We start from the raw sequence: 12,941 nt of genomic DNA, 5'->3' as shown, positions 1-12,941 counted from the left end.
AGAAAGAGTGAAAAGTGACTAAAATGGGCCAAAAGCAGTTAAGAGTGGCCAAGAAATGGGCAAATAAATAAGAATCAGGTGTTATGTAATGGCAAAGGGTAGCTTAAATGGGCAAAATGTGTCAAACAATAGTGAAAAAGGGCAAAAATGTGCAACAAATATCGGCAAAATCTAGGGAAAAAGGAAACAAGTGGTGTTTATTGGGCAAAAGTTAGCCTATTAGGATGGAAAGTGGACAAAAAAATAACGAAAGGACAAAAAAATGGATAAAAGTGTCAAAAAGAACTTGCAAAAATGGACAAAAATAGAACAAAAAAAAGGATGTTTATTGGCCAACAGTTGCTAAAGTCTGAAAAAAGTTTTGAAAAGGGGCAAAAATGGGACGAAGGAAGTTGCAAAACGGCCAAAGCAAATCTGTAAAAAGTTCCGTCTTTTAAGGTTTTTGGGGGAAATAATAATTAAAATTAAGACATAAAGAGCCACATGTTGAGAACCACTGACTTAATAACAACTTCCACGTGATGTTAACTGATAATGTAGTAGGCTGGTCTGAACAGAAAATGCCAGGGCTGAATTTTGGTTCCAGTCCACCCCTGCCCCTAGGGGTACACATACCCCAGTTTGGGAACCACTGACTTAGATCAAAAAGAAAAAAAACAATAACGTAATGATATACATTATGATTCTCATATGTAATGTATAAAGCCCGTGTATCATAAAGTGCAGACTATTATAAAACAAGAACCAAAGACATTCACTACTCACCTACAGCCAGGCTGAGGGCATAACCAAAGGGAGCCTGAGCCCAAGCCAAGCCATAATCTGGCAGATAGACATACTCAGCAGTGCCATTGATGTATCCTCCACCGACCCATGTCGCTGCAAGACACAAATAAAGAGGGAAATGACTTCTTTTTGTGAGTATAGCCTGTATGACTTTAGAAAACAAAACAATAAACTAAGACACAGACACTTTTAAGTGATGTTAAGAGAAACTTTCCAGTGTATTTTAGTGAACCTCTAAGAAACAAACCAGCACAAACGTCCCTCACCGGTCATAGTGAATCCACCAACGAACAAGCCAATGTCTCTCCCACCGACCATGATGGTCTCGCTGCGATCGGTGCCCTCTGCCTCCCCGGAGTGTTTGTTCTTCCATGCCGCCCAGATGCCCACGAACAGAATGAGCAGGTAAAAGACCGCGATAGCCACAAGCCCCTCGACATGGACGGTCATGGTCGCTGCGGTCCTCCGCTAGGAACGGGAAGGCATGAAGACCTGCGGGGCGCACGGAGGATACGGATCAGACCTGAGGAAAAATAACAACCACAAATGAGTTGTTTCAATGGGGGGGAGAGAGAAAAAAGAGTGAAAGTGCATTTTCTACAAAAAGGATCATCAAGCGTGAGCAGTTTTAGCTCATTTAATCAGGAAAACGGTCAAATTAATTTACCCATAAAATGTATTTACATTTTCTTTTATTTGGCTGAATGTTTAACACAAAACCACCTTCAAACTATTAAAGTAAAGTTAAAAAAACAATCAAAAAAAAAAAAAAAAACATTTAAAACCCTTTGCAAATGTAAATTATGTAATTTGCATTTTGTGTTCTGTCAACAGCAACATCGAACGCACAAAAGGAACGATTTCAAATAAAACCCAGCCTATGACCACTTGTGAGGATTTGTCCTAAATTTGACCGACTTTTGATGAAATAACAATACTAAAAACCCACGCACAGAAGTGTCACGCGATATTGTCATTACAAAATACACGAGCATGTAAAAATGTCACAAATTTCACGTACGATTTGAATAAAAATAAAACCGATCACGTTAGTTGTTCACTTTTTGTCTTTTTCTCCCTATCATTTCCACAAGTTTATGGCGAGGATGTCCGTGCGTAAAATTGTCTTTACGCACAAGAAACCACGAGGAAAGGAGAGCAGTTCACTTCCAAATACGTAACAAAATCAGGTCAGTTACTTAAACTAGTCAAAGTCCAAGTAACGCATTTGTATGCAAATACCTTAAAAACGTTTAGAATGTTGATTTTTTGCAAAAACGCACAAAATTGCCGTAGTTTTTTCTGGAGTCATGTGCTTGCGGCACTGACGGAGAAGTCCAGGCGTCGTCTTGTTATTAAATCCGTGGATTCCCTCTCATCCTGACTGTGAGGAACGGTCAGGATGAAACGTTGGAGGTTCTCCTGGGTGACTTAAGGTTTATAAGGGAGGGCATATACACGTCAAAGGACGGTGACGCGCGTCAGAAGGACCAAAACGTCCCTCCTTATGACTGCCCTGCCTAGAAACACGTCACAACGTAGTTTGATGGTTCCTTTTATTTCCCAAAAATGTAAAATCATGCTGTGTTTTACATCCCCAGTAATTTATGTTAATAGATGTTGCAAATCAATGCAGAAGCCCTTTATTTTTGTGTGAGAGTTCAGCCATTTGAGTTATTTTCTTCCTGCTTGGACACAAACCCATTCGTTTGGCATTTATCCATTACCCTTATATTACTTAGACTATAGTGCGGTGCCTGTAGGAAGTATGTCTTGCTGTAAAAGTGGGAGGTTAATATGGATGGTTTACATGGGAGCTTTAATTCCTTTTTAATTCAGAATAAAAGCTAAATTATCTTTAAACTGACCTTGTTAACACTCAATTCCTAACACAAATTTAATTCTGTATCACACACACACACACACACACACAAACAATTTTGTATTATTATTACTCACCTTATAGTTAGAAACGTTGCTCACTGTCGTTCTTAAAAGCCCTTTGTGCAGTTACTCCTGTAGATCTACCTTGCTTTCAAATTATCCTGAGTTACCATGACTGTTCTGCAAAGCTGCATTTAAGACAATTTTATAAAATAATTCATTAACGGTATCATTGCAGTCCAAACAAATCCGACGTTGCACCTTTGAAAGAAGCAGCAGCAGCCATGTTGAAAGTCTCAGGTCAATCTGAGCCTGATTAGCAGAGATAGTTGAGCCACAGACACACAGACAGACAGATATTCCTTGATAGATAGACAGACAGACAGACAGACAGACAGACAGACAGACAGACAGACAGACAGATAGATAGATAGATAGATAGATAGATAGATAGATAGATAGATAGATAGATAGATAGATAGATAGATAGATAGATAGATAGATAGATAGATAGATAGATAGATAAATGTTAGTCAGGTATGAACCCAGCAGGTCTCTCAGATCTATTGACACAGGTCAGATAATGGAGCCCAGAGTTCACAGCAAGCATAGTGATGCTGCTTTTAGTTGTTATGTTGCAAAGAAGTGGAACAAACTGCCAGCAGAACTCAGTATCCAGTGGGAACATTTCTAAATCCAAGTTAAAGGCACTCGTTTATTTCTACTGCGTATGATTGAGTGAGATTTTTTAATGTTTTTACAGCAGTTTCAAATGTTCTTAATGATTTTTAAACTGTTAAATGTTTTCTTTTCACGTTTTAAACCATGTAAAACACATTGAATTATACCTTGCACATGAAATGTGCTATAGATTACATTCCCTTGCATTGGCCATACCTCTGCACCTCAAAAGAGCTCAGCCAAATGGCAAAAAATGGCATTTCCAGTTTTCTCAGACAAGGCAGGAAACTGAGCAGTTAAACTGAAGAAATAAAATAGAAATCCACTTTCCCTCTTGTTCATAGACTTTTCATTGGAAAGCTTCACTTACAGCACTCACCACCTTTAAGCAATTACATCTCATTTAAGCATGTCTACCACTTCCTCTCCAGGATCTACCAATGAGATGTGTCTCCATGCCTATGGCCTCCGCGGCCTCAAGCCGCTTCATCTGCTCCAAACTGACAGGTTTCCAATTAGGACGGATCCCAAAGCGCTGGGAGCAGATCTAATGATACCCTCAGATGTTGAGGAGGAAAAAACACCGTGACACATACAGTATATACCTATGCAGTGATTGTGGCGGCTTTTTGCTAAATAAAGCTCGGGTGTTTACTTATTAAGAGAACGAATGACAGGTTTATTTTACACATCACGTGCATGCAGCGCCCCCCGTTGGCACGAGCAGAGAAGCGCTTCAGTACAATGGACAGAGCCAAAAACTAAAATGATGTTTTTGAAGGTATTTCAGTTTGAAATGCAACATAGAGAGACGCACTTTAATAAAGGAGCAGATAGCATTACCGTATTATTACTAGCATTGACACAAATAGTTTAAAAATGTGAAATTTCCTATTTGTAACCAAAAAAAAAAAAACACAACTTTATTTAGGTTATTCCTTATTGAGGGGTTGCTACAGCAAACCATTGCAATTCAACTAATAAATTTGGAAACTATATTGGTCATTTTGTCCCAGATGGGACAAATAGCGTATATTCAGTTTCCTTGCATGTGGGCAAACAATAATTCTGATACTCCACTTGTTTTTTTTTTTTACACTGAAGTCCGGTATTTTAGAAGGACTTTGTATTTTCTTCCTAAGCATGGTTTAAGATGTCCTAAACCTGAAGTTTGGGACCCAAAAGTGTGCCGTGCATTTGTTTTTATGAGGGTCAACACCATTTGAGGGCAAAATATGACAGATATTTTGATGGCAGTCACTCATAAATGAATTGCCAAAGCACAATGTTTTACAGTAAAGGTCATCAGATGAAAACTTCATTTTGTATTCTTTCATCGAACACTTGTTTTTTGTTTTAAATAAAGCTTTTATTTGTTGTGCTTAATGATAACAACAAAAAAAAAAACATTATTAAATAAAGCCAATGCAGAATATTTCCCTCTGGTATGTCTTTTACAATGTTGCACTCTTGCTTTTCTTTGTAATCTGGTTAAAAGCAAAACACTTCAATAGTTGAGAATTGGCCTCATGATTTGGGTCTTGGCTTGGTATTTGGGAGTGATGATGGGTCCCAAGGCCAGTTGTGAACCAATCCTCTTATTAATGGTCATATGTTAATTGGAGCCTTGATAGTGAACGAAGGATTAATGCAAGGGTGTGCCTGTCATTGCGTGACTGTGATGGACAGTCTGTCCAGTGGGCATTTATACTAAAAAGTCAGCTGTGGCTGATCTGCCATTAAATACAGTTTCATTTTAGCAGAATGGTATTGTCTTTAAAGTTTAAAATGTTCCTATTTGAAGAGGTACCTTTTAATGTTAAGGCTGGCTCAAGTAATACTTACTGTATTTGTATATATGCTATAGCTTTTAATTGGGACCTTTGTCGTGCTTTTAGCGTTTGTCGCAGCGATTGTTACCTGCCAAAACTGGACACCTGAACTATGTTAATGTATTTGTCATTCTGTCAAACATCTCAAGCATCTCCCTAGCTTTATCTCTAAAGTAATCTGAACTCTTTGCTCTGGCAGGCTTGTGATCTTTCCATTCCAACTCAATTCATTTTTATTTACATAGTGCCAAATACCTTTCATGATACTCATCACAATATAGCTTTAAAATGTAACATTTGCAGAAGCAAGCATTAACGACAATGAAGAGGACTTTCTATTAACAGGAATAAACCTTTACCAGAATCAGACTAGGCGGCAGCCGTCTGTTGGACTGGTTTAAGTTGGTGGATGGAAGAGAAGACCAGGAGAAAGAACATCAGAATTTCACAGACTGGTTAACTGTGAACCACAGGTCAGGAACCATTGCCTCCAACACCAGGATGTTTGTTTGTCGTCTAACTTTTATAATACTTCACTGTTTCAGGCATGTTTCTAGGTTATCCTTATTTCCATAAATGTTATTTTATTTTTCATTTTGGATACAGCTTTTTATGATAAGGACCTTTGGATGACTTTGTTGTATTTAGCATTATACAACACACCATTGCTTAATATGCTGATGTGATTATTAACAAGAGGCACAGGGGAACAAAGGATAGATCGCATAGAAATCTTGGATTAATGCCAAATACCCATAAGACTGTTTATCTAAGTTCCTAATGAGAATGCTCCTGACAGCAGTGTGCAATGTTATTTACCATCTGATAAGTGAATTAATGGATGATCAGTGCCAAAAGCAAAAACATCCGGTAAACATCTGGAATACATCCTAGCGACAAGATTTACAGATGGACGATTTTTAAAAAGCAGAAAGCTTGAATGCGCGTTTAATTTGCTTTTTAATTAAGATCATTTCTAAATAATGTTTAAACATTAAAGTGTTAGATTATAATCTTTACATGTTTCTAATCACCCAAATCCAACAACCAAAGTAGTTCTGAGTCTGAGCGTCACAGGTTTATAATGAGCAGCTGTTGCTGGCAGCACTCAAGTTGTTTGAGGGAGAGAAAGTGCAGGAAGAGAAACATCAAGATGGATTTCAGATAAGCCCCTTTTCACACACAAAACAATTTCCTAAAATATTTCCTCTTTAAAAAATGACTTTATTAACAAACAAAACAACATACAGCAGCTAGCTCATGCAAAACTTCTCTCACGATTTGTAAAAATGTCATATACTGTTTTATAACTGTTCTGTTATGAAAATGACAGAGGGTTCAGCCTAGTTATTCACGTAAATCATCAACCTGAAGTGTTTCACCCATATGGTACATTATGTTTTTTGTTACATTTTGGATGCTTTAGAATAAAATAAAGACCGCTCAATAACCTGGCTTTAATGTGTAATATTAACAGCTTTAAAAATGTAAAGTAAAAAAAAAAAAACATACTGCGAAAAATGTCAGGGAAAACCTAAAAAAAGAAAAAAAGAAACTAAGACACAAAGCCAAGGTTGTATATTTTTTCTCCTGATGGAGTTGATGGTTCAATTTACAAACTAATAACCAGAAAAGAAAAAAAAAGACCTGCACACTTGGTACATTCTGCAGAGGATTCATTGGGCTTCAACCAATCCTCGGCCTATGAGCAGCACTAAACACACACCAATTAAAGATGATTCTGACTATAACGAGCCAGTACAAAAAATTACTGGGAAGGTAAATGGGGCCAAAAATATATTAATGTAATTTTGTGTTAAAATCACAAAGGATATTTGTGATTTACCTTAAAGAAAATGCAAGAACAAAATCAAAGCTGAGTTCAGGTCACAAAGACCCATCAGATACAAAAGAAACAAGTGCACAAATGGGTTTAAATGCACGCTTTCAGACTGATGATGCAGAAAAGGATCAAAGGGTTCCAGTACAAACGTAGAGACTCATTGGTTTTTACTAAAGCATTGCAAGTCAAGCACGGTCAGCATTTTGTTCAATTACAGTTCAAAACAAAACAAAAATGCAATCTGCACATATTTATTTGCAAATCATGGATAGAAGTTTAGATTTCTTTAAATTCGACTCACATTTGATAAAATAAACTAACAATAACTTCTGATGATCACTTTAATATAAGTCAATATTCATGTTTATCATCTTTAAACAAAACTTTAATCCAAAATAAAAAAAATATATACAAGTGTCTACAACCAGTGTACACAAATGGAGCTTAAAATATTTCATTCATAGCAAACGTCTAAATCTAGTGTGTTTACGGGAAAAGAGTCGAGCAGCGCTGTGTGTAGTGTTGTTGTTCAGAGTGATGGTTCACCTTACATGTGAAGCTTGAAGCAAAAATACATACATACATATACAGTACACAACAACAGTACATGAAAAACATGCACCAAGCTTTGGCATAACTCATACATTCTCCTGGACAAACTAGTCAAGTCAACTCTGACAATCACGACACCATTCAGGAGGAAATTCAATCATTTTTGTGTTTTTCTAGAGTATTTGTAAGAATTTGTATCTTCACCTAAAGCAACTAGTGGATGTTAATATAATCTATGTTAAATAGAACAAACTGTGAACAATATGGAGAGAAAGACATCAAAACAATTGATCTGAACTGTGCAGTCCATTATTCTCCTTGTTTGTTACCCTTGGTCGAGTTGGGAGTCATTTTCTTTTCAGTTGATATAAAAAAAACCTTTAAGATGCTTCTTTAAGGTTTTTTCTAAAAAAACAAAAAACAAAGACGATATATTCTGTTAAAAAAAAAAAAAAAAAGGATTTCCTGCTTTTGACATACATCACACTCATGTTCTCATTGTTTTGATTTGGTCTGAAAAAGAAAAAGAGAGAAAAAAAATGTTACTCAGCAACACACAGAGCAGGTGTCACGTAGAAACAGCAGCAACACGTTGGTAAACGTCCATGGATGTTTGACTTTAACAAGAAGAAACTTATGGGGGAATTAAAGTCTGCATAAGAACACAGGAGCTGTGTTTACAACACGTTTACTACAATATTATCAACCTCCACAACATAATCCATCAACACTGAACGATCAATACACACTGCATAGTTTGATCTAAGAAAGGGCTTGAAAAACAAAACAAAACTGAACTAATTGAAACTGAAAGTTGTAATTGACCCCAACCCATAGTGATAAATGAGGGATTGATGTCTAAACAAAAAAAAATTAAAATAAAATATAGGATTGAAATCAAATGAAACACACAGGAAACGCATGTGTGGTCATTATTACCATTGCATCAGGAATTAAGGTTTAAGCTTCATTTTGATAAATGAGAATTAACTATTACTTTACTTAAATATGATAAATATAGATGACAATATTCATTATATAGATGACTTGTCTGACACTTTGGAGCGCAGCAACAGTAAAATTAGCTGAATACTTTTTTTTAGCAGGATACTGAGTTATATTGTATTTGCATTTCTGGTCATACCTTGTAACCAGTCGACCCCCTCCTGCAGACCTTCTCCTTTCAGCGCATCAGTGGCACTGAAACACAACAACAAATCATAATGCAATACAAAAAAAACCCTCACAGTGATTGCTCCACACTACACTACTGTGATTAATGTACAGTCTTTAGATGGGTTTCAAAGGGCAAATATACATGTAGCTACTATTGTATATATTGCATTACTGATAATACTAATACTACTGGTAGTTTGGCTTATCGGATAAAAATCTGGACATTGCATTTCAATATGGTGACAGTAAAAGGGCTATGGTTTGTTCAATTTGACCCATCTGCCCCAGTGTGCGTTTAAAATAACACAAATGCAGAGAGAATGTACAAACTCTACAGAGTAAGACCGGGCTACAAACCCACATCAGTCTAGCTTCACCAAGTTATGGCTGTATAGTTATTGGTCACAGTTTATTTGACTGTTTATGTAAGATTAAGGTTTGCAGTGGAGTCTTAATGTAAAAACCTTTTAAAAAAGTCTCAAAACGAGGATAAAATGCCATTTACAGTGGGGTTTAAGATCACACTGACAACGATAAATTCCGACAAACAAAGCACATGTTTTTATTGTTTATGACGTACTGACAAGAAGTCAACAAATGCAGATGTTTGGGTTTTCATACCAGATGTGCCATGGCTTGTCTTTGATGTTTTCCAAGCAAAGCAACTGGGAGACCTTGACAGAAGACAGAGCGTCTCTGACATCCATCTTGTTTGCAAAGAACAAAATGGGAACCCTTCTGTGTTTAATATCTGCAAAGAGACAGTGGAGGGACTTTCATGCTAAAGGTTAGCGAGGATAAACACATAGATATTAGTTTAAGAAGAAACTAGAGCAATCCATGAGTTCCACGCACTGTATATACTGTACGTACCAGGATGATTTAGTAACGTGTCCAGCTCTTCTTTGGCCACTACCATCCTTAGCTTGTCTGCACTATCAATAACAAATATGATGGCTTGACCTTCCCTAAGAAGAAATGTTAAATATTAGTATGTAAAACAGATTAACACAGATTCCTGACTTGTTGTTTCATATGTGTACTTACTTATAGTAATGCTCCCAAAGATTCCTGTATCTGCCTTGGCCTGACATGTCAAACACTGTGAAGGACAGACTTCAAGAACAGAAAATATGCTCAATTACAGCCTATTAAGTTTAAAAACAAAAGTATTCTATAATGGGTATAACCAAGGGAGTGTGTGGAGGGTAAAAAAATACAAAATTGTTCCAATAAATCTTTAATTAAATGTGAAATAACGTGGTACACAATAGAAGCTACCTGGATGTCTTGAACTTTTCAATGCTGAAGCCAATCGTCGGGACAATGTCTTGTGTTTGGGCCTGAAATAAAAAGCAGATATTTTAAGATAAGCTGATGATGAGGGATTTAGAATAAATAATGTAATAAACAATGCCAAGAAGCTCACATGAGCTGAACTGGAGACGAAAGACTGAAAGTCAGCATCCAGCTTAAAAAAAACAATGCATAAAACCACAAACCAAACTAGAAATCTAGAAACCTCAAATACTATGTTTTTAGGGTTCTTAGAACAAATGGAGATGGATGAAAAACAGCATGATATGGGACCTTTAAAAAACATATCAAGGATCAAAGGTTTTCTAGGTCATGCTGTGACATGACCTAGAAAACCTTTGATCCTTGATATGTTATGTTATTCATTCATTCATCTTTAGTAGACTGGACTACTGTAACGCTGTCCTTAGAGGTCTCCCTAAAGAAAGAATAGAAAAGTTGCAGTTAATCCAGAACCTGCAGCTCGAGTCCTCACAAATACAAAGAAAGTGGATCACATAACTCCAGTACTCAAATCCTTACACTGGCTTCCAATCAATCACAGAATCGACTACAAAATACTACTACTTGCTGATGAAGCACTAAATGGTACAGGACCAAAATATATCTCTGACCTTCGGCTCCAATATTAACCACTCAGAGGTCTCAGGTCATCTGGGACAAACCTGCGTTATGTTCCCAGAACAACAACAAATGTTTTGTTTTTATGCTCCTCATCTGTGGAACAAACTCCCAAAAAGCTGCAAATCATTTTTATTTGACACCGCTTTTAATTAAACGATCACACTATTAAGCTGATATTATCCTCTTGTATTGATTGATAAAGTTTTACATGCTTTGATTCTTTCTCATTTTTTAAAAGTAATTATATGGTGTGCTAGCACTACTATGTTTGTTTATTGACTTGACATACAAGTTAAAGCAGAAACAATGAAACGTACGTTGGAGGGCTTGAGCTTGTTGATGATGGTGGTTTTGCCACTGTTGTCCAGGCCGAGACAAAGGACGTTCACCTCCTTCTTTAACCCCAGCCATCCTGCCAACTTGTCAAAGAGCCCCATTGGCTAACCCACAGTCATTAGTTATATGGAATCTGTAAAAAAATAAAAATAAATTATAAAATATATCGTTAGAAAACATATTTAAATCATAATAATTGAGTGTGTGTTAACATAAAAGCAAGAAATATGAAAGTTAAAATGAAGACTTACGGCTTTGTTAGCATCACTGAGACAGTGAAAAATAAATAAATAAAAAAAAATATATATATATTTTTAAAACTATTCTGGGTAAAATTTGCTGATGCAAAAAAAAAAACTCAGGTACATTTATTAACAAACAGCTGCATAATATGTCTCCTATACGGGACAGCAAGTGTGAGTGAGTTTTGTAGTATGAAATACGAGTTGGGACGCCCTCATCAATCCATCTAACTGTGCTTTTCATGCTGTTCTGAGAAGTAGCGAAAGCAGCGACTCCTAAAACGAGTATTTTAATACAAAATAAACTATATATATATATATATATATATATATATATATATATATATATATATATATATATATATATATATATATATATATATTGAATTTTCTATCTCGCCAAAATAGAAAATTCGATACATCTTAAATCTCGATATATTGCCCTGCTCTCATCTAAGGAAGGAATAGCTGTAAACCACAACAGGATCACTAATACTGAGTGAAAGCCGTGTGGTTAAAATAATTCAGGCTGACTATTATTTACATTTGAGTAGCAATGGAGGGCTAACATTAGTAGACAGGTGTCTACAATGCTTTCTAATATTTGTCCGACTTTACGTCCAAACTCCACTTATCACTGTTATCACATTATTTGTGTGTATATATATTGGAGTATTAAAATATGTGCTTGAGGTCTATGTCAGGCCTGACAGCATTTAACACTTCACTAGTTAATCTCTTTGTTGTCACTGTGGCTAGCTAGTCCGAGCTAGCATGTAGCCACAAACCAGTGCACGCTACAGTACATGCATAGTTTACTCACACGGCATTTAACTTTTCCTGCGACCATAATAAATCCACACGACAGTCTCATTGACAGATGAAATACAAGGAAGTTCAACGCTAAAGCAGCTACTAGTAGTTGATGCTAACGCGTCAGCTGCATCCGACGCGGCTAATGTTAGCTTGTATTATCTGTTCTCAGACTGCAGAGCGGCTCTTTGTACCTGTAATTGGGTGGACGGGTGTGTTTTTCTTCCGATACTCACGCGATGGGTCCTTTTAGTCTGTCTGTGGGCCAAGTAGCTTCAAATTGAGGGTTCATTCATTGCTGTGCAGCTTATCTTCACTCCGTGTTCAACAGCGACCAATTATTTACACCCTGTTGCTGGGAGACCGCTGAGATGACTCAGCACTACCACCTACCGGTTGAACAGGGCATTACAGGACATTTTCCTATGGGTTCTGTAATACTGAGTGAGCATGGTTTTCACTACCATTCTAATAATAATAATATTGAGTTAAATGCAATTTGAAACAATCAACGCTTTACAATGGAACACAACAATTTGATATTGTTGTTGTGTAATTAATATTCACATATTCAAAAAGGGTCACATCGTTGGGAAATGATTTACATTTAATACAAATCTAAATATCTTTACTAATTTACATAAATTCAATGTAAAAATATTATTATGACTATAATACTTGCGCTACCCGGTGTTACGTAAAACAATCATTGCTTTTCATGACAGTTGTTTTGATTACAAATGAAGTTTGTAATCAGGCCCTGTAATAATCTGAATCTTGTTTCCAGATGGCGATTTGTTATATATTCATATACTGCACTACATGGTTTAACTAAATAAAACCAACTTTAGCAGT

General features: G+C 36.4%; 2 protein-coding genes across 3 annotated transcripts; both read right to left on the bottom strand.

Moving 5' to 3' along the window:
* Positions 1–757: 757 nt before the first annotated feature.
* LOC114480168 (high-affinity choline transporter 1-like) lies at positions 758–2,203 on the bottom strand. Its single transcript, XM_028474044.1, has 3 exons — positions 2,078–2,203; positions 1,053–1,309; positions 758–879 (listed from the first exon to the last, which is right to left on the bottom strand). The coding sequence occupies exons 2-3, from the start codon at positions 1,234–1,236 to the stop codon at positions 758–760; spliced, it is 306 nt and encodes a 101-aa protein (XP_028329845.1). The 5' UTR covers positions 1,237–1,309; positions 2,078–2,203.
* Positions 2,204–7,349: 5,146 nt separating this feature from the next.
* Positions 7,350–12,457, bottom strand: arl6 (ARF like GTPase 6). Of its 2 annotated transcripts, none has more exons than XM_028475093.1 (8): positions 12,323–12,457; positions 11,013–11,164; positions 10,036–10,097; positions 9,802–9,870; positions 9,628–9,722; positions 9,376–9,505; positions 8,723–8,778; positions 7,350–8,091 (listed from the first exon to the last, which is right to left on the bottom strand). In XM_028475093.1, exons 2-8 carry the CDS (start codon positions 11,130–11,132, stop codon positions 8,066–8,068), a joined length of 558 nt encoding a protein of 185 aa, XP_028330894.1. In that variant the 5' UTR covers positions 11,133–11,164; positions 12,323–12,457; the 3' UTR covers positions 7,350–8,065. The 2 variants fall into 2 exon arrangements, with proteins under 2 accessions (XP_028330894.1, XP_028330902.1); XM_028475101.1 differs by having other exon boundaries at positions 12,281–12,429.
* Between the last annotated feature and the right edge of the window lie 484 nt (positions 12,458–12,941).

The sequence above is a fragment of the Gouania willdenowi genome, chromosome 3 (assembly GCF_900634775.1).
Source record: "Gouania willdenowi chromosome 3, fGouWil2.1, whole genome shotgun sequence".
Lineage (NCBI taxonomy): Eukaryota > Metazoa > Chordata > Actinopteri > Blenniiformes > Gobiesocidae > Gouania > Gouania willdenowi.
Note: the sequence above shows the minus strand (reverse complement) of the source record. Positions and strands in the feature narration are given on the sequence as shown.

What these genes read in the sequence shown, in the direction of transcription:
- LOC114480168 (XM_028474044.1), bottom strand. Translation starts at nt 1,236, where the DNA reads ATGACCGTCCATGTCGAGGGGCTTGTGGCTATCGCGGTCTTTTACCTG. An exon ending in TGGTGGATTCACTATGACCG is followed by an intron (nt 880 to 1,052) that starts GTGAGGGACGTT and finishes TGTGTCTTGCAG; the next exon opens with CGACATGGGTCGGTGGAGGA.
- arl6 (XM_028475093.1), bottom strand. Translation starts at nt 11,132, where the DNA reads ATGGGGCTCTTTGACAAGTTGGCAGGATGGCTGGGGTTAAAGAAGGAG. An exon ending in ACAAGCTCAAGCCCTCCAAC is followed by an intron (nt 10,098 to 11,012) that starts GTACGTTTCATT and finishes TTTTTATTTCAG; the next exon opens with GCCCAAACACAAGACATTGT. An exon ending in GGGGGTCGACTGGTTACAAG is followed by an intron (nt 8,092 to 8,722) that starts GTATGACCAGAA and finishes TTTCTTTTTCAG; the next exon opens with ACCAAATCAAAACAATGAGA.